Genomic DNA, 21,548 nt, shown 5'->3' with positions numbered 1-21,548 from the left:
TTAATATTTTTAATGTTTCTTTTTAAAATTTACAAATAAATTAATAATTTAAAAATATATGTTAATCTAATCTAACAACATAATTCTTATTAAAAATCTTATTTATTTTTTTGCACAATTTGCAATGCATATATTCGAGCAATGATATCTTGAGATACACTTCATAAAAAAGTTATAATAGTTTGGATATTTTTAAACTATACGTCGGGACGAATCGAACAAGCTCTCTCATGACTATCTTTTTTTACATATACATCAACCAAAACTCATGGCCAAATTTTCTCTCTATGTTGAAGTATGAACATCAAATAGGAACATTGTAAATAACTAAATAGTGTAAATATCAAAAGGTTACAATTACTTTCCTCCATTATTTTTTTATGACTTATTTTAAGTTTTGACACTATTCACATGTGTAACTTTGACTATTTTTTGTGGTTTCTACTTAAGGAAAAATATAGTCATACGAGATTATGTTAGATTCATCTTAATGTATTATTTTCATAATATCAACTTTTTTTAATTTTTGCTTATTGATAATTAGAGATATAAAGGTTTGAAATAGTTGGCATGTGCGACCAGTCCGACTATGGAAAACGCGTCAACTAAAAAACAAAGGTGGTACAAAAGAATGAATATACCTTCTCCGTTTCATAATACTCGCTATATTTTCCACTGTGGGAATTAAGTTCCACATTACTTGCTACACTTTTTTTTGCCGATAAGGTCTCTCTATCTCTCTCCTCTCACGTGGGTCCCCTTTCTTTTCACTCTCTACCTTTTTCTTGACCAAAAATTACCTAGAAGTCCGTCAATTGAGGAAATAGTATAAATATGAAAACGCTCCTAATTGATGTTAAGGAGGCCTGTCTCACAAATTAGCCCAAAACTCTAAAACCCAAAGAGAAACATTTCCCGCCCCTTTTTCCCACTCCCATTACCATTGCCGCCAACTTCTCTCTCTGAGTTACTGAAGCCATGAATTCAAGAGATGCAACTTTGATTTCTTCCGCTACCATTTTCGGTGTTGTCGCATCCGCCATTGTTTTTCGCTTCTTCTTCAATAAACCTGAGCAGAAATTTCAGTCTTCGTCCAAATTTCCTAAATCAAATGGAGTTCTTCAACGCACAATTTCCGCTACTCGTTCTCCTTTCGATCCTTCCAAACGCCAAGGGTCTGAATTAACTCTGATTTCAATTCTATTTCTGTTTCCTATCGATTGTTTCTGATGAAATTGTTCATGATTTTTGTCAATTTAATCGTGTTTTGAGGTATTAGGTACTTATCTTGGGATGACTATTTCATGGCGATAGCTTTTCTCTCTGCTCAACGCTCCAAAGATCCTAATCGCCAGGTCTAATCTCTCTCCTCTTTTTCTCTTTTTATTATTGAGCGAATTGACTTTTGAAAATTGTTGTGTAGTTCATCTGTCTGTAGTTCAGATTTTTCGTCAATTGTTGGTCATAGGTTATATCTTTTTAATGATGAGGATGAACTTGTTAAATTGTTGCCTGTACTATTTTTAGTAACAATTTGAATTGCTGAATTAGTTAACTAAATTTCTAGTGTTCATGTCAAAGGACCAACTCAACTAAAAGCTTAAGCTGATGGTTAGAGTCCCAAGAATAGTTTAATACTCTATCACTTCCCCTCACGCGCAGTGGCGGATCCAGCGTGGGTTCAGTGGGTTCAACTGAACCCACGTGGATCCGGAGGAAAACTGAAAACTAAAGGGACTAAGAAACGTATATATAGTAAATACGCATAATAATTGAGTTCATAGTGATTTGCCTCAGTGGTAAAGTGTGCATGATAGAATGTTTCTTCAGAGCAGGTCGCGGGTTCTACTCCCTGAAGGAGTTGTTTTTTTCTTTTTTTTTTTTTCTTTTTTGCTTAGTTTTTGTTACTAAAGGTCTAGAGCTTATATTTCATTATTTGGTCTTCCATTTCCATTTTTTAATCCTCTCGTTATTAATTATATCTCCTTTATATATTTTTTTTCTTTTTTGCTTATTTTTTGTTACTAAAGGTCTAGAGCTTATATTTCATTATTTGGTCTTCCATTTCCATTTTTTAATCCTCCCGTTATTAATTATGTCTCCTTTATATCTATAAATCTCACCCTCCCACCAAGTATTAATACATCAAAAGATAATGAATCTAGGTTATATTTCGTTCTCTTCCCGTTCTCCAATTAATCATGCACTAAGTGAAATACTATGTTAATTATTTGATTCACTGTTCATATATTTATATGATATGTAATGAAAAGTGTGCTAGCTAGTTGCTAGTATTTTTTTTTTCATTGTTCCATATCTTTGATATATAATTACTTTCATATCTTTGATACTCAAACGGTAGTTCGTTTTATAACTCTGTATTTGTTCTATAAGATATTGATAATCTTTTGTTAGTACAATTTTTTTATTTTTTTGTTACAATGTAACCAAAAATGAAAGCTTTGTTAGATACAATTGTTGAAATTTTTCCTCTTTATTAAAAAGTGTAACTGTGGATAGTAAAATGTAATTTGAAATTTATGTTTACTCCGAACCCACGTGGCTCAATTCCTAGATCCGCCACTGCTCACGCGAGAGCCCATTGGACTTGAAGTGTGGATGTAGCATAGGTCTCCCTCATACATGACGCTAAAGCAGTGAGGGAGTGGATGAGATTTGAACCCGTGACCTTTATGTCATGCTGGCTCTGATACCATGTAAGAATTGGAATGCTTGCCTTTCTCATTATCAAGAGTGAGAATATATACAATATACAAGAGGATAGTTAGCCTAAGATTAAGGTAACTGATTAGCTAAAATTAGGCACTAAATATATACTTTACAAACATAGATATATACATAAAATCAGAAAATATTATTATATATTCTGATATTCTAACACTCCCCCGCAGTCGAAGCGGGAGGATCACAAACGCTAAGGCTGTCCCGAAAATCGTCAAATAATATACGTGGAAGACCTTTGGTAAAAATGTCGGCAATTTGATATCGAGAGGGAACATGGAGAACTCGGACTTCGCCTTTAGCAACCTTTTCACGTACAAAGTTTATGTCTATTTCAATATGCTTGGTGCGCTGATGTTGCACCGGATTGCCGGATAAATAGATGGCACTCACATTGTCATAATAGGCTAAGGTAGCTTTGTGAATAGGACAATGTAGTTCAAGTAATAGATTCCGGAGCCAACATGAATTAGAGACGACATTAGCTACTCCTCGGTACTCAGCTTCAGCACTAGAGCGTGACAGTGTTGGTTGTCATTTAGACGACCAAGAAAGTAAGTTGTCACCAAGGAAAACACAATAACCGGAAGTAGATCGTCGAGTATCTGGGCATCCTCCCCAATCAGCATCAGTATAAGAGATGAGCTTATCAAGAGAGGATTTATATAAGTGAAGACCATATGATAGGGTTCCCTGCAGATAGCGTAGAATACGCTTAAGAGCACTTATATGCTCGTTCCGTAGATTATGCATGTGAAGACAAACCTGTTGAAGTGCATAAGAAATGTCAGGTCGAGTGAATGTCAGATACTGTAAAGCACTAGCAAGACTACGATACTTAGTGGGATCCTCATAAAGTGAGTCCTTAGAGGCACTAAGTTTAGGTTTAGTGTCAACAGGTGTGGGACAAGAGCTGCAGTTAGTCATGCCAGCTCGCTCAATTTATCTCGGTAGCATACTGTTTCTGAGAAAAGAACATGTCATTAGCATTACAGGTCACAACAATCCCCACAAAGAAACTTAGAGGACCCAGGTCTTTAATAGCAAATTCAGTACCCAACAGAGCCATAAAATGCTTTCTTAATCGATCAGAGGATGCTGTAAGAATTATATCATCAACATATATAAGCCATATCAGAGCCTTGTCTGTAAATGAACAATGAATGATCAGATAAACTGTGAGAAAAACCAATAGTGGCAACAAAATCTGCAAATCGCTGATACCAGGCCCGATGAGCCTGTTTAAGGCCATATAGGGATCCGGGCGACTCGAGCTGCGAAAACCCATGGGCTGATGCATATACACTGTTTTATTGAGATGGCCATGTAAGAAAGTATTCTTGACATCCAACTGGTGAATAGGTCAAGATTTAGAAAGAATAGTGCTAAGAACAGTGCGAATAGTGGCCAGATTGACAACCGGACTGAAAGTCTCATCACAATCGACATCCTGTTGTTGAGTCTTCCCATCACCTACAAGGCGAGCCTTATGCCGCTCAAAAGAACCATCAGATTTCCGTTTATGACGAAAAATCCACATAGACCTAATGACATTCACATCCTCTGGCCGAGGTACCAATTCCCATGTTTTATTATTAATAAGATCATTAAATTCATCTAACATCGCATTTTTCCAATTTGGGTCACGAATAGCACTAACAGGATCTTTGGGAAGAGGGGATATGTTAGGGGTAGTCATGGTGTTGAAATTAGAAGAACATTTGGAGTTGGGTTTGAAGATGTCATTTTTAGCTCTTGTGAACATTTGGTGGGGTGTGGGACCGGGCCGTCAGGTGTTAAAGGATGGAGGGGGTCATGGGCTGATGGTGAGGTGGGGTGAGAAGTTGGCCCAGTCCGCATGGGAGAAGAGAGAGGCGAACTAGGCTGGTGAGCTTGGTCTCCAAGAGGGACAGTACCGGTAGAGGAAGAAAGGGTGTAAGAGGGCCCAGCTAAGCCCGACGGCCTAGCAGAATGAATGGGGTCAGTGGGCTGTGCTACACTGGCAGGACGGGCACTATTTTAGTGATGTAAGTAGTGGAAAAAAGGATTATGATCTAAGAAGTTATAGTCATCTTTGTGGGGTGTGTGAAGCTTAGAGAACGGTAATTCAGTTTAACAAATTTAACATGACGACAAATAATGATTGTTCCACTAGACATGTCATAGCATTTAGAACCCCGATGATTTGGGGCGGGCCCAAGATAGACACAAGGAGTAGACCTTTCTTGCAATTTGTGTATAGAAGTGGAGGGAAAAAGAGGAAAACATAAACAACGAAATACACGTAAATCCGAAAATATGGATCACATTGATATAGAATTTGAGTTGGGGACTTAAATCCTAGAACTTTGGTTGGAAGAATGTTTAATAGATGCGTGGCCATTGCTAAAGCATGGTGCCAAAAAGATAAGGGCAAAGAATCATGAGCAAGTAAGGTTCGAATGATGTTATTTATGGATTGAATGTGTCGTTCAGCTTTTCCGTTTTGAGGAGAAGTGTGGGGACAAGAAAGACGAAAAATCATGCCATGGTGATCAAAGAATTCTTGAAGGGTGCCATTAATATATTCTGTGCCATTGTCACATTGAAAAGTTTTAATGTTACGTTCAAATTGAGTATGGACAAGAGTGTGAAAAGATTTAAACAAGTGTTTGACTTGAGATTTCTTTACAATAGGAAATGTCCACAAAAATTTGTTGTAATCATCAAGAAACAGAACACAAAAACAGTGGCCAGTAACATGAGATGTCCAAAGATCACTATGAATAATATCAAAAGGAAAAGTAGTGTTCGACACAGAATCATAAAAAAGTAATTTAGAGTGTTACCCGAGGGGAGACGAAAAACAATAAGAATTACAAGCCTTATTACAATCAATAAAATTGTTACTACTTATTGATCTAAGAACAGCAGCACCAGGATGTCCTAAGCGATTATGCTAAAGATATGAGGAAGTAGCAAGCCCGTAAATAGCTTGAGTGTTTGAGAAGATGGGATAAAGGTCACCGGTACTGTCACATCTCATGAGTCTGGTTCCCGTCTGTAAATCATTCATAGAAAAACCAAAGGGATCAAATTCAAGGGAGACTGAATTATCTGTGGTGAATTTACGGACGGATATTAAATTTTTAATCAATTTAGGAGCATGTAACACATTGTTCAAGGTAAATGGAGGGTATGGGGAGGGTAACGTAGTACTACCGTGACCATGGAATTAAATGACCACAACCAACAACAATGTTATTATTTTTAATGCTGGAATTGACATAAGAAGAAAGAATACCTGAGTCCGCAGTCATATGAGATGTAGCACCGGTGCCCATGTAATAATTTCCGTCCGGTTGAGAAAGAGTGAGAGTATGCATAGCGGCTTCACTGTCGGTGGGAGTATAATTATAGGAGGGAGCCACGACATTATACGCTTGCGGACGAGCACCTAAAATTCCTGGTCCAGTATGCTTCGGAGCCCAAGAAGCAGCAGGATAAGGGCAGGGTGGTGGCGTGGGCCACTGAGGATGCCACGGAGCCCAGGAAGCCTAAGGGTGTTGCTGTCAGGAAATAGTATTGGGCCCAGTTTGAGTGAACTCCCTGCCCATAATTATTACGTCCTTTTCCAGTAGGCTTGGAGTGAGATCTTTTGGTTTTATTATTTTTGGAGTTGTGGCGAGATGAAGAACCGAAGCCAGTGGTGTTGTCTGGACTGTTGTCGCCGGTGCTAGTGACGAGGGCGGTGTTAGAGCGAGTGCCCAGTCCACCTTCCTTGGCCAACCGATTTTTAATAGTACGTTTAGCGAGTTTGAGTCGAGAACGACAACTCTGAAAGGAAGGAATGGGTTCTTGATTTTGTATGAAACCCACCGTCCCGACGTAGGCCTCAGGCAACCCACTCGTGAGTTTAAGAACCTGACGAGAGTTTGAGAGAGGTGCATCAACATCGGCAAGTCGATCGGCCAACGACTTGATGTGGGATTACAATAGTGATCAATGGAGGAAAAATTCTCAAAATCAAGAGCAGCAAGTTCATCTTCAAGATGAGTAGCGCGGGAAACTTTGTTGTCCTGAATCATTGATTCAAGACGATCCCACGCACCATGAGCAGTATCGTCCTTGAGCAAGATAGCTTGAAGAATGTCCATGGATATTGTTCCATATATCCATTGAAGGACCGCAGCATAGGGCTGGGTCAGCGGCTTTTGATGCGGCGTAAGCGGCTACTTGTGTTTCATACGTAGGAGGGATGATGTGGTGGTGCAAATCATGTACTCTAACAAGAACCTTAAATAATGCCGCCCAAGAGTGATACATGTCATGCTCTGCATCTAAGGTAATGGGAATCAAGGACTTTACATTGGTGATGGTTAAAGCAGGCTGATATTTGGGTGTGTCGGCCATGGAGGAGGTGCAGCGGAAGAAGACAAGAAAAAGATAAGGAAGTAGGTGTTTGTTAGAGAATTAGGATAGAACCTAAACTGTCAAAGGACCAACTCAACTAAAAGCTTAAGCTGATGGTTGGAGTCCCAGGAATAGTTTAATACTCTATCACTTCCCTTCACGCGAGAGCCCATTGGGCTTGAAGTGTGGATGCAGCATAGGTCTCCCTCATACCTGACGCTAAATCTTCCACTTAGCAATGAGGGGGTGGATGAGATTTGAACCCGTGACCTTTATGTCACGCTGGCTCTGATACCATGTAAGAATTAGAATGCTTGTCTTTCTCATTATCAAGAGTGAGAATATATACAATATACAAGAGGATAATTAGCCTAAGATTAAGGTAACTGATTAGCTAAAATTAGGCACTAAATATATACTTTACAAACAAAGATATATACATAAAATCAGAATATATTATCATATATTCTGATATTCTAACAATTCAAGTGCGTTCTCTTCACCTTATTTCTCCTGAACTTATGTGAACTTATTAGTGTAAACTGAATTTACCAGAACTAATTGGAACTTATCTGAATTGATTATAACTCATTGAACGACATCATATCGGAACTTATTGGAGCTTATAACCTATTAGAACTTATATGAACTAAAACATAATTTTCAAGGTGAAGAAAATGCACCATTTATGTTAATGCTTGCAAGCTGAATTATGCATAATTCATAAAACCCTTGACACAATTTGCTGATGCCAGAAGTTTTAAATTGTTGCTATATGTAGGTTGGTGCTTGCTTGGTTAGCCAAAACGGTGTAATACTTGGTAAGATTCCTTGGAAATTTTCATGTTTGGATAAACTCAAAGAGATGATTTTGCTATTGTATGAGTTTAATATTTATAAACTATACATAATATGCTCTCTAGTCAGGCATTGGCTATAATGGATTTCCTCGAGGTTGTTCAGATGACAAGCTTCCATGGGCAAAGGTCGTACTCTTGATTTAAGCTAGTTCCAAGAGATTATCGACTTACTAACATTTAACATATCTTTTTTTGCACCTTTTAGAAGTCGAAAAGTGAAGATCCTTTGGAAACGAAGTATCCGTGAGTGGTGTTCTCTTTGATAAACTGCTAATTTTAATCTGTTTGTATTTTCTGGGGTGTGTAAATGTGGTTGAGTCTTTTTTGTGAAACATTTTTTTCTTTCAGTTATGTTTGTCACGCTGAAGTGAATGCAATTCTCAACAGAAACCATGCATCTGCTGCTGGACAGGTAGCTGAAATACCTTTTTGTTCTGCTCACATTCGAATGAAACTCAGACTAATTACTAATTGCATCCCATGTTTCATCTTTAACGTACGTATATTTCATTCTCACCAAATGATTTTGAATGGTTTCCTTTTGTATTTGCAGAAACTCTATGTTACAATGTTCCCTTGCAATGAATGTGCTAAATTGATTATTCAGGTGATTCTGATTATCCTACTTTTCTGGTATTCTATGAACTGTGTTTATTGCTTACGTGTATGCCATGACCTTAGTCTGCAAGCATGTATATGCATAAGAACTGTCATCTCTCTTTAATGCATCCATAAACGGAAAAATGGTATTCTGGCAAAGATGGGAAAAAAAATATTCAGTTTGTGAATTGATGTGATAGGGCAAGAGGGGGAAATGACAGGGATTGTAGAGTGATCTCGCGTTGGAAGAAGCATTTGGATTTGGTTTATATTATTCTCGTAGACTTTGACCTCTGGTTGATTCAAAAAATGAGCTCTGTGATTTCTGGACTGACAAAGATATTATGTAACAACTCGATTAGTTTCTAGTAGAGGCATTCCCTGTTATAGTTTCTATGGCTTTGTTTAAGAAAAGTCTCAGTTACTTAGCTCAGTTCTTTGCTAAATTGCTTAATTGTCTACAGTCAGGTGTTTCTGAAGTTATTTACTTTGTGGAGAAGAGGCTACCAAATTCTGACAAATGTTACGTCGCTTCTCACAAGCTCTTATCAATGGCTAATGTGAAGGCAAGTGTCCCTTCCTACTAGAACAAACATTTATAACTGCTTTGTGACTTGCTATCTGGTTTTAGTGTTCATACTTTTCGGGTTTCTTCTCCTCCCTTTCCATGCCGAATTATGAATTTTATGTAATGAAAGATATGGAGGGTTATAACAACAATAACCCGAAATAAGTTCTGCACTGATTCAATGCATGCAACTATACACCTCAAAAATTAAGAAGGTACCTGACATGCAAGTTGTTTTTTTTTTTATCCATATGAGCCACGAAGGCGGTACAAAGTATAAAGAAGGGGAGGGGGATTCGAACCTGTAACCTATCATTCACAGCACCTCAATCTTAACCACTAGGCTAAGACATCCTTGGTTGACATGCAAGTTGTGATAGCATAAATTTCCTTCAAGAGCAGGAATTATACTTTTCTTTATTGTTCTTAAAGAAACATGATCAAAATCGCTAGATGAAGCCTGTTTGGCCGCGAATAATATTTACAAGTAACAACTGATATATGATGGTTTCATCAACTAATGAATGCGGAATGCCTCTTCATACTTTTATACACTGGCATGACGCATGCAGAATTCAGAAACTCCTGCTGCATTTTCTGACTGGTTTCTAATGCAGGTTAGGAAACATCAACCACAAATGGATCAGATCAGCATCAAATTTGAAGAGCCCTAAAGAATTGCTTGAAGTTCTTGCTGCACTTGTAGCTTGTTGGTTCGCACCTCTAAAGTTGTATTAATGCTACAAATTGAGCTTTGAAGCTCGCACTTGCAGCTTGTTGGTTTGCACCTCTGAAGTTATATACTTGGATCAATTGTTAATGCTACAACTTGTGCTTGGAAGCTCGCTGGTGCCTACACAGCTACAATCACCAAAATGAATTGCTAACTAGACTCTACCTTATAAGGAGGGGTTTTTTTCATACTAGAATATCTTAAAATCGGAGTCTCAAGTGCAGCTTCAGAACGAGAAATGATAAACATCTAACTGATAGATGTTTGCAAACATCTATTAGGGATAAATCTGTCAATATACATGGGAACAAGTTATCAGTCAAACAAAAAAGTGATCTCGAAACCGCAAACTGTCAGTCAAACAAAAAAGTGATCTCGAAAATTGCGAGCTGAAAAATAGTGTTCATGCTACTACAACTAGTGTTCGTGTAACTACAAATAGTGTTTATGCAACTAACAAATAGTGTTCATGAAATATAAATAGTGTTTTATTCCTTTTCTATTTCTTGGGACCCACATTACCACCTTTTCAGCCTTTTATTATTTTCTGGGACCCACATCACCACTTTTTCAACCTTTTATTATTTTTTATTCCCTGATAGATGTTTGCAAACATCTATCAGATAGATGTTTATCATTTCTCGCTTTAGAACATGTCTGGCAGTATCTTATGGGAGATTCAGGAGTCTTCACTTTGTGGTATGCATTATTGACCCATGCCTAATCAACCGACCCAAAATACCAACCCAAGACCCCTTTTTTTACGAAAAAACGACAATAAGTTAATCAAAATCCGAAATAAACTGTCTGATAGAACCTGGCCCTGAAAGTAACCAGATTCAAACACAATCCATACTCAAAGATGACCCAAGTGAATATGTCCCACTTGAAATTGACCTGAATTATGACTACTTGAACTCGACTCGGAGATTATCAGACCTAAAAATAACCTGTGATTAAAAAACCTGAATGAAATCTACTTGACATGAAATAAACCTTAATAACTATGATCCGAATTTGAGATGAAATTAGTTAGAATTGAAGACAACTCGTAATTCAGTATCCCAAATCAATTATACACAATCCGATATGAACTCAAACATGATAGATAGTAAGCATCGATCTCAACTCAAATAAATGAAATATTGACTATATTTTTTTTAATAGGAATTCAAATTTCATCATAAAATTTCATCGCAATATTACAACTAAAAATAAACAAAAAAACGATAACTTGAACTGAAATTGCCTCAAAAATCACCCGAACAAAATTAAGACCCATAATTTTCAATATAATTTGATCGAATTTACCCAATCTAATATTGACCCGAGCCCTACAACCCAAACCCAAATGGAAATATTATGGACCTGAAACTAAGGATGGCATTGGGGTGGGTCAAGTAGGGAACCCACCCAATCCCCGCCCAACTGGGGGGATAAGTCTAGGTTTAGCGAAGATGGGGATGAAACATTTTTCTGAGAGATGGACGATGGTATTTAACTTACTTCCAGAAAATGTGCAAATCCGTGTCCATTTAACATTTCTCTTCATCAAAAACGATTATCTCAAAAATAGCCCTAATCTGCATTAAGTGCCTCCAGTTGTCTACGGAGCTCTTCAAGATCATCAGCTGTATCAGCACCCTGTGCATCTTGTTCCAATAGAGGTGCATGCTTGTATTCATCTGCAGCAGGGAGCTCATGGACAAGACCCTCCGGAAGGGAATCTGAAAGTAACTTTCATTTTAGAAAATGACAACTGATATACTTTCCTCTTTTCTTTTATATTGCATTTGCGACATTGAAGTAATTGCACAAGAATTTAGGAGAGGAGAGAGATAGAAAGAGATAAGAGGACCTCTCATGTGCTAGGACAGCGAAAGGGATGATATATTGCCAAGAATGTCAATATTGCAAGTAATATGCAACTTTTTAAAATGGCAAATGTTGCAAAAAAAAAAAAAAATAGAAGTATAAGATTTGGTTCCATGAGTGGAATGTGATATTTGTTGTCAATACTTAACATGCGTCCAATAAGACACACCAAATTACATCCTTCAATGTAAGATAATGATAGAGGGCTGTCTCATGAAATTGACAAAATTTACCTGCACTTCGACTTGCTGATCCTTCTGGCTCAATGTCATCGTCGACACTAAAAGACCGAAATACAAAATGGTCAATAAAACTCAAAGAATACTAAATCAACTTCAATATATGATTATTTAAACAATGCCATCCGGTGGGTACATAGAATTTGCTTAGTAACATGTAACATCATAATATGCCTTAATTTTGCTCACATCTCGAATGAATTCAAGAACATATTTTAAAAAAATTGACGTATCAGAAACTAAAAAACAAAGCAACCAGCACCTTTTAGCTGTAGACAGCACAGAGATTTTAATTTGGTTTAAATGGAATTCCATCAAAGTAGTACCTGATATTCCACTCGTTATCAACATGAAGTGGGATCTCTTCTGCTAATGATGATTCTGTCTCCATCTTCGCTTTTGCTGCAGCATCTCTAGCAGGTTTTGCTAACATGTATTCTTTCTGAATACCAGAGAGCACACCCAGTGTAAAAACCACAAAGTGAATAAGTTGGTCCTAAATATTTTTATAGTGCAAATAGTTCCACTCCAGCTCCCAATTACCTGTCTTTCCAGGCAGGCTGTATTTGAACATTGTTGATTTGGTTTCATTTCCATGGTTGGAAAATAGTCTTTCAAAGCATTATAACCCTAAAATCAAGCAACAAAGCAGAAAACTGAAGTAACACCAGAACTAGATATATATATTAATAAAAAAAAGTCCAAGTTCTAACTTCTAATACCCATTTAGCACAGTAAAATCAAGCAGTATTAGTGATGATGCTACATCTAATTTGTATAATTTGTTTCATAATAACATTCAACTTAATGGAAATTCCATCCTTAAACTTTGTTCTTTTCTATCATACATTTTTCAGTTTACTAGAGGTGGTATTGATTATTGAGTGTTGATAGTATATGGAAATTGGCATGAAAACTTTTGTACAAAATTACATTAAAAAACCCACAACAATTACCACCATCTTATCACCAACCAAAAAGGCTGTAAATTTATACACACAATAAGACGAGGTAGGAGCAGGAGAAGATTCTAGAAGCTTGAGGCGTGTATTCATCAGCACTAGGGTTACAGAGTTTAACAAAAACACACTTTTGAAATTCAAATATAATTGTCTAGCTATAAATACAATTGAAAGCAAAGAGAAGCAAAAAGATGCGGAAACGGAGCATTATGGCTCATGATGCAGCAATTTCAGAAAGACTTACCAAGTACCGTGAAACTTGTCCAAAATTCAGGAGGTATTTAAGTGTACTTTGAACAAGAAGGCCAGCAACAACTCCCTTTAAGAAAAAAAGTGAACATGAATAGAGAGCATATCAGTAGAGGAGATTGTTAAACTCATCACCATAGTAAAGAGGTCAATGTGACAACATAGAATCATCAAATTGCACCAACAAAAACAGGGCTTCCAGAAATGATTAATTCTCACGTATGTATTCAATATGAGAAAGACAGCCACCAAACTAAAGCGTGCTTTAGTATGAAGGACAAAGAGCATGATGTAGCATTAGCCAGAAAGAGAATCATTAAAAAAAGGTATGTGAAATTGCAAATAGTAAGTTCATTTCATCTTTCAAAAACATTAAAGACACTTTGTCCATCTTTATTTAGTTGCCGTGTTTTGAGTTTTGGCACTCTTCGTTTACTAACCTTGATCGAAAATCTTGACTACTGTATAAAACATATTTTAGTTTTGAAAAAGTTCGATTCATCTCAACGTATATTTTCAAAATATCATTTTCATAAATTTAACTAACACCACCCTCTGTTTCTTAATACATGCAACATGTTTGACTTTTACGCATGCCAATCATTACTTTAAGTGCGAACATATTTGCTTATTGATTAGTAAAACTTATAATATTAATCAAAGTATATATTGAGACTAAACTGAAAAGTGAAAACATATAACATCACAGCATTTGATTTTATATATTAGCATTAAAATGTGGTCAAACTTGAGTATGTGAATAGTGCAATATTTGCAATGTTGCATGTATTAAGAATGGGGGTAGTTTTATTGATGACAAAATTTGAGCGTTGCAAAATGTGCAAATTATCAAACGCAGAGGAAGTATAAGGTTTCTTTACTTTCAAAGGATATAAATAACTACCATTGTCGTCGGGAGAGAGGCAGCACAGACACCTTCACGCTTAAGTGTACGCTCATCAACTCCTGACGCCACAACCTGCAAGGTACTCATTGAAATATACAGTAATTATCATTGCCATGAATCCTATCAGTTGTTATGGCATAAGTCAATAAACCATTGAGCTTACCAGAGGGGGAACACAGGCAAAACATGCTGTTTCTCCTGGAATCAGCAATTGTATATGACCGGACACAGCATCCTCAGAGACACCTGCACAGGGAATCTTTGATATAAACTTCCAAAGTTTTTAATGAAGTTATGTCTCATTTCAGATCACTGTATTACTTTTAAATGCTTTGCAGTAAAACAATAAGAAACTAATATACTTTTATAAGGAAGCAATTTCAAACGCAATACTTTATGTCACAAGTAATTATCAATATGTGTGCCAATTCACAAGATGATCATCCCTCTTTCTTACAGAATTTCTCCCCTTAGTAGGGTGTTTATTACTTGCCAATTATTGAGCAAATCAAATTATATCAAAGTTACATACTTCTGTGCGGAAAAAAGAAAGGATAACAACTCAGACACAAGACAGCAGAAGTATAAAGCAGAGACAGCTATTTTATTTTCCTTTGAAAGATAACATTGTCAAAAAAATTAAAAAAAAAGAGTTAAAATTGTAGAATTATGGCTATTGTGTGATCTAACATAGGTAATTATCCCGAACTTCCACTAATGTCTGGTCACAATCATACTAAAAGAATAATCTTATCTATTTCATCAAATTTTTAACTAGAATAATCCCTATATTCCCTAGAAGGCTCCAATATCATGTTCTATTAGTCTAAGGGGTGTGTTCGGCACAAGCATTTGAATTAGCTTTTAGAGTTTTGACTAAGTCAAAACACTAATTAAGATAAATAGTAGCGTTTGATCAGATAGTGGTATAAGTAGCTTTTAGTGGTATAAGTAGTGTTTTAGTAGTGTTTGTCAAAAGCTACAATTTGTAGCTTTTGGGTAGCTTTTAGTGGTGTGTAAAGTATACTTTAAAATTTCGTTTGAGTTTTCTACTAGTTATTTGTATATAGCTACTTTGACAGCTACTTTTACTGAATATCAATATCTTATACAACTACTTGGGCAGCACAACTAACAACTACACACTAACCACTAACAACTACCAGCACAGTAAAAGGTACTACCACACCTACTGTTGCCTAAGTCGCCCTAAGTCATTAATATACTTCGGGTCGAATACCTTCCGCTGTAGGCTATCAACCTACTCTTAGTACCGAAATGGGTGTGAGGGAAACTTTTTAAAAGTTTTGGAAGTACTAATACTTCTAATGAAAAATGGAAGCAGTAAAACGACCCATCCAGAAGTGCATTGCCTATTGCCCATAAATATCTTTGGCCACAAAGCTAGTGTTTATCAGTATATTTGTGGCCAAGAGTGTTCCTCCTATGGATTGCTGAATGCAATTCTTAAGTCACATTATAAATTTTTTCAATTCTTTAGTTAAACAATGCCATAAGTCATTCCCATGGTATAAATCCAGATTTTGAGCTGAGGAAATAGAAACTTCAAAAGAAATAAAAGAACCACCATTCCTGTCTTAGAGTTCAGATATACCACAAAAAAAAGGCAAAAATAGAGGCTATATTTAACTTACCAATGTTCATCAGGTTTTAGTAAATAAAAAAGATTCAACTTCAAATTCCACAATAGATAATATATAGTTGAAAGGTCAAAACAAAACACATCATCAACGAATGCTCGGCTCCAACAAACTACGGTAGTATATTCTTTTGCTTTCAAGAAATTAATTCATAAGTAGATCCTTTTGATGTTGTCCAGCAAAAATCATTTTGATATATGATGGAGGATTAGCCATGACTTTAATTTGTAAGATACTATAGTCCTCTCTCTAAGTGATAACCAAGTTTTAAAATCAATTTTTCAGTCACAAGGTGTTGTGTCACAGCAACAAGAAGTAAATGGGTAATATTCAAATCTTAGACTAATCCATCAAAGAAAAAGAATGCTCTCACATCACTCAGGCAAAAAAGTAGCAGCAACTAAGGACCATGCAAGAGATGATACTCAGTTAAGTGTGACCCTTGTACCTAATCAACAGAACTGAATAAACAAGAGTTAACACAACTTTCATCACACAGAACAATAAAGTAAGCATAAGAACACGTTGCTCACCAGACTCCATCCATGTCTGATTCAATTCATTGCATGCCTACAAAACAAAAGTATTTCCAATTCAGATGAAGTTGAACAGTCTGCAAGCAGGATCCAAAATTAAGCACCAACATAAAAAAAAAGATAAAATGAATTTATAGTGACAAAGGAAACCTGATTTACGACCATCCTTGCTTCATAATTGTCGACACAACTCAAAACAAGATCAACCCCACAGCCTTCTTTATCTGGGCGGAATGTTTTCTTTTTCAAACTAGAGATGAAAGTATTGAAGCCTTCCACTGTTGTTATATTCATTGTATAACTCTGAGAACATAGAAGAAATATTAGCAAAAGCAATGAAACAACATAAAAAAAGAAGATTGTAGCTTAATTGATATCTAGATTTTAGACTATCAGCTAATCTAAGGTGCACCTACAGCACTACTATAAAAACTCGTAACATATGACATCTTTCATCATCATTATATATATTTATAGGTAGAATGTTCATGCCTAATGATGGGATCCTCTTATAGGACCAGAAGTATATTGTAAAACTTGAAATAAGTTGAGCAGCTGTATGAACTATGAAGGAGACAATGAATACTCAAAAGATGAAAACCTCAAAACATATATTTGTTATGTACATAAAAAATACAAATTCCAATTCTTAGAAACTAATCTATCGATGAGAGACAGCATAGGAAACAGTGGGATAACTCTCCAGAGTTGCAGCTCCTATAGAAGTCATCTTTTGGATTCTTCATCCAATCAAAAAGAAGAAGTGGGATTAGGTGGCGAGAAGGAAAAAAAATTGTAAACGTATGGATATCATTTTACATTGAGCCTTTCTACCATTAAAAACTCTCAACGAACAAAAGCTTAACTTCTCAGAAAGCTGGCATTTCACTCAGATTTGAACGATGACTGATTGAAAGCAGAAGGAAAAAGGTAAATTTCAATTTTCACCAGCTTGGACCAAATTTAACACACACTTGCCTCAAGTACAACATCAGGATTTATATCTGATAGAGTCTGGACAGCAGCATCAGTCTTTGTCATACCAACCTGTAAACATCATCTCATGTATGTTAATAGATCATAGAAGTTGTGTGCCTCAAAAAATAGCTAAATAACATGATAAAAAGTCAACAGACACACAATACTCCCTCCGTCCCAAAATACAGTTCCCATTTCCATTTTGGGTGTCCCAAAATATAGTTCCCATTTCCATATTTAGTTCCACATTTTTCCGTAATTTGCCTAGAAAAATCGTGTCCCATCATTTATTTGCTTCTTGAATTTTGTTTTTTCCTTTGTTTATTCAACCAAAATGTTACAATTAATGCTCTTTCACCAATTATCTCCATTCTCTCTCCTAAAATCATCTTTTCCCATACAACATTTATTTAAATAAACAAAAAATCTTTACTATCCCAACTTGCATAAATTATCGTGAAAAAAGGAAAATGGGAACTATATTTTGGGACGGAGGGAGTAATATACAGTACAGTAGTAAAGTTATGGCAGAGAATGTCAGTAATAGTATATGGAGCCAAAACTGTGCCCACTCTATTAATATAATATCTCTAAGAGAAATAATGCAGATATGAAATAGACCTGCTCTGGACGGAAAAAGAGCCTATTCATGTTAGCCAATTCTACTGTGTCATAATCATAAAGCAAAAGCCGACCTATGCCACATCTAGTGAGCATCTCAGCCGCAACACTTCCAACTCCACCTATACCCTGTATTGGCAATGCAAAACCATTAGAACTTCCAACATTACCTGTGATTTTTATTAGATACAGTCATTAGTAGTTTTTCATTAGGGGAAGATGGAGACGCATTAGTGAACTTTGTTTCATTTAAACGTTTGTGCATAACTGGAAAAGTGAAAATGACTTGTCCTTAATAAAGGTAGGGAGTCTTTCTCATACTAATAACAAGCTAAAACCATCCGTTTGTTTGCTAGCTCGGAAAGCAAATAGTCATTACATATGAAAACATGTGCATATCTAATAATATAAATAATCGCATAAGAGTATACCCTTCTTCTCCGAAGATGAAAATATTATCTCAAAGTAAAATCAACAACTAACATAACAAGGAACACAGAATGAAACACATACAACGATTGCAACTGAGAATTCCCGTATTCTTTCATAATTAGCCACAATACCCATTCGCTGAAGTGCCATTAGTCGACTGTAAGGATTGCTATCTATAACTTCTGCACTCATATCCTGTTATAAGCACAACCATTAATAAATCAATAATATACTGTCAATGGTACATTCTTAATGTAATACTGCAACTCAAACTGATAAGAAGATAGTGACCTTGACTTTGGAACGTCGGACTGGTGCTGACTCTGCAAGGCTAGCAAGATGCTCCACTCGTAGTCGCAACTGTAGATTCAAACAACCAGAAACCAAAAGAAAGGATGGTGACGAAAGGAGTTAACAACAATATCTTTTAGCATCATATATACAATGCCGTAATGAATCCGTCAATGTCTTTTGAATCCAGTGTCTTAGAAAAAAAAATTATGAAAATTATAACCTTTCGCAAGCATAAAAGCATAGTCAATATACCATTAAAACACACACCAAGTGTACTTCTAACATCTTTCCCAGCCCCCTCTCCCAGAACCTCCAAAGAGGAGCCAAGGAGGCACAGTTATAAGGTTACAGCATGGTAAAAATTGGTGCGACGCAAGTTTGGCATCTAACAAATTCTGGTACCAAAATTGATAAAGCATACAATTTCAACACAAACTTTGTTTGCTTCACTCCTTCATAGACGAGCATAAGCAAGGCACATTCCAATCTATCCAATCCCTCATACCAAAGATCTCGATCATTTTCCAATATATCCAATCTCTCACCAAATTATCAATTTAGACAGTTCAGAGATCAAATTAGATCATGTAGCTCCAATTGCATGTAAGATTTCATAAGAAATATCAAGCACTATACAGATTGTTACATACAATTCTATTAACATTTGCATATTATACTATATTTCTTGTCTTCAAGTAACTTAAGCACACGCAAACAAAATCAAAATAGCATTAAAATTCAGATGACCTAAATTCAGCAAAATGTGAGTAAAGTATCTTAATGCAATTGAGGCCTCAATTATGCCAAAATGCAAAATCTTATTATAATTAGAAAGTGCAAAAAGTTGGAATTGACAATGCATTTTCCAGAAAGCAATTGTTCACTGAGTAGATCGATTAATTCAATGATAGCTCGTTAAAAAAGTAAGAAAGATTTTTTCAAGTAGATGAAATGTACCCGATCGATGGAATTATGAAGAGATGAATCATGAAAAGATCGTTTGACATCTTCGAGATCGTTAAGCAATTCTTTCAGCTCTGCCTCCATGATTCCGTAAATGTTCAACTCTTTGAAATTTGATTGAAGAATTCTGGGTTAATTGAGTTTATTCAGTATTGACTCAAGTCCGATATATTCTACTTGTCTTCTTTGCTTGAGCAATGTTGTTAAAGAGAAAGAGAGATTAACGAGGAGTTTTTAGTCTTCTTTTTCTTTTTCTTTTTCTTTTTTCTTTTTTCTTTTTTTTTTCACCAAGGAAAGAAAAATGGTTAATGGGTACTCTATTTGATATTAGAGGTTATTGAGGCAATTGAAAAAAAAGAAAAAGTATGTGGTCTCCTTAAAGAATGATGGAAATTATCTTGTCATATTGGATAATTTTTGCAAAGCTTATGAATAACATTGCTATTAGATGTGTCTTTATGTCCTACTTAATGCTATTTGTGATGATTGTTTCTGCGCATACTTTAACTTAGGGAGCTAGTTATTTCTTTTTTTTTTTTAAATGTCATAGTGTATGCAATCAAACTAAATTAGTTTAGTAAAGCAATTGTTTTATTTCCATTGGTATCTGGGATTGATAAGAATAATGTGAAAGCTCTTTTTAATAGCAATTTGGCTCTAGTAGAAGCTAGAAGTTTACATAAGAGATTATGATGAACTAAAGGTACCAACGATAGTTTAACCTAAAAATTAGGCGATTGCAAGTCTTAAGAGTGTCCTTTTTCTGAAATCATAGTGTTGTTAATATTGAGCCATGTAAGGGTCAAGATTGTATACATTTAGGCGTAGAACTGCTTAGATCTATGGATATCCAACAATCGACCCCTAATGAAAAGGATATGGTTGTCGAGGAAAAGGTTAAAAGCGATTCCTCTTCGAAGAATAGTAGTAGAGGAGAAGTTTTAGACAAAATGAATGAGAAGCTTATGGAGGATGATGATCTAGAGCGTTTGAGCGGCGTTGGGCATCTTGCTTGCAAACATTACCTTTGTTCAACAAAAGAAGACTATCAATTCTTGCACACAAAAAATTCTCAAGCAGATGTAAAAAAAAATTGAGAGAAAAAAAAGAGGTACAATTATATCAGCCCCATTCTCTGTTAATTTGAAAGCTCGCACCTTCACTTCAAAAACTATTATCTTGGTAGAGGCCTACACAATTGCAAGTAAAGGGAAGTATAAGTCTCTAATTTGGCTCTCATTTCGGATGAGGGGGCCTCTAGATCATGCCCTAAAGTACCCATTAGTCTGAAAGGAGAAAATCACACAATTTCAACTCCTTAAGTGAAGCAACATAGCGAGGTAAGAATATATTACTCAACAAACTCAATCTCAAGTGCATGAGTATATGTACATGAGAAATCAAATAGTTTGGATAATCAGCCTAAAGAGCAAGAAGAGAAAGGAAATCTAAGCAAGAAGAAAAGGAAGCTCAATTTCAAAGAGACGAATACCACCACTGAAAAAGTTGGTGTCAAGCCTATTTTTATTTCGAGATGAAGACATTAAGAAAAAAGTTCATCAAATGTGACAGTTTTCATAAGATCGAAAAGGAAAAGTGGTGCTCTATCCCTATTGGATCCCTCCACCATGTTAGAAAAAAATGTCTCTTAATCTTGTTTTCTCTTGTTCTATCTTATTACGCGTCAATGTTTTTGTCAGGTTTCGGATTTCCAAAACTAGCAAACTAGCAAAATTGGCTCCTAAGTGTCCATTTCTTTTACCCCGCCAAAAATAAAATTACATCAATTTATATAAAGGTTACTCTTACAAAGTTGTAAGTCACCTTAACAAATAATTGAAGTTACCCATAAAAAGATAAAAGTTACCTTCGTCTAAGAAATAGTTAGTTGTAAAATCTAGAAAATTTCTTACCACACTGACTTCAAAATTTTAGT

General features: G+C 35.9%; 2 protein-coding genes across 2 annotated transcripts; one reads left to right on the top strand and one right to left on the bottom strand.

Moving 5' to 3' along the window:
• Nucleotides 1-871: 871 nt before the first annotated feature.
• On the top strand, nucleotides 872-10,091 carry LOC104908014 (uncharacterized). The gene is made up of 9 exons (XM_010697058.4): nucleotides 872-1,175; nucleotides 1,280-1,355; nucleotides 7,916-7,955; nucleotides 8,062-8,120; nucleotides 8,200-8,237; nucleotides 8,343-8,406; nucleotides 8,548-8,601; nucleotides 9,059-9,160; nucleotides 9,780-10,091. Exons 1-9 carry the CDS (start codon nucleotides 979-981, stop codon nucleotides 9,834-9,836), a joined length of 687 nt encoding a protein of 228 aa, XP_010695360.1. The 5' UTR covers nucleotides 872-978; the 3' UTR covers nucleotides 9,837-10,091.
• Nucleotides 10,092-11,019: 928 nt separating this feature from the next.
• On the bottom strand, nucleotides 11,020-19,879 carry LOC104908013 (ubiquitin-like modifier-activating enzyme 5). Its single transcript, XM_010697056.4, has 14 exons — nucleotides 19,607-19,879; nucleotides 18,647-18,715; nucleotides 18,437-18,550; nucleotides 17,924-18,052; nucleotides 17,303-17,371; nucleotides 16,475-16,627; nucleotides 16,322-16,358; nucleotides 14,291-14,373; nucleotides 14,125-14,199; nucleotides 13,216-13,290; nucleotides 12,553-12,639; nucleotides 12,336-12,451; nucleotides 12,004-12,050; nucleotides 11,020-11,622 (listed from the first exon to the last, which is right to left on the bottom strand). Exons 1-14 carry the CDS (start codon nucleotides 19,694-19,696, stop codon nucleotides 11,474-11,476), a joined length of 1,293 nt encoding a protein of 430 aa, XP_010695358.1. The 5' UTR covers nucleotides 19,697-19,879; the 3' UTR covers nucleotides 11,020-11,473.
• Between the last annotated feature and the right edge of the window lie 1,669 nt (nucleotides 19,880-21,548).

Source organism: Beta vulgaris, chromosome 5 (genome assembly GCF_026745355.1).
Source record: "Beta vulgaris subsp. vulgaris cultivar EL10 chromosome 5, EL10.2, whole genome shotgun sequence".
NCBI lineage: Eukaryota > Viridiplantae > Streptophyta > Magnoliopsida > Caryophyllales > Amaranthaceae > Beta > Beta vulgaris.
This window is presented reverse-complemented; position numbering and strand designations above follow the sequence as displayed.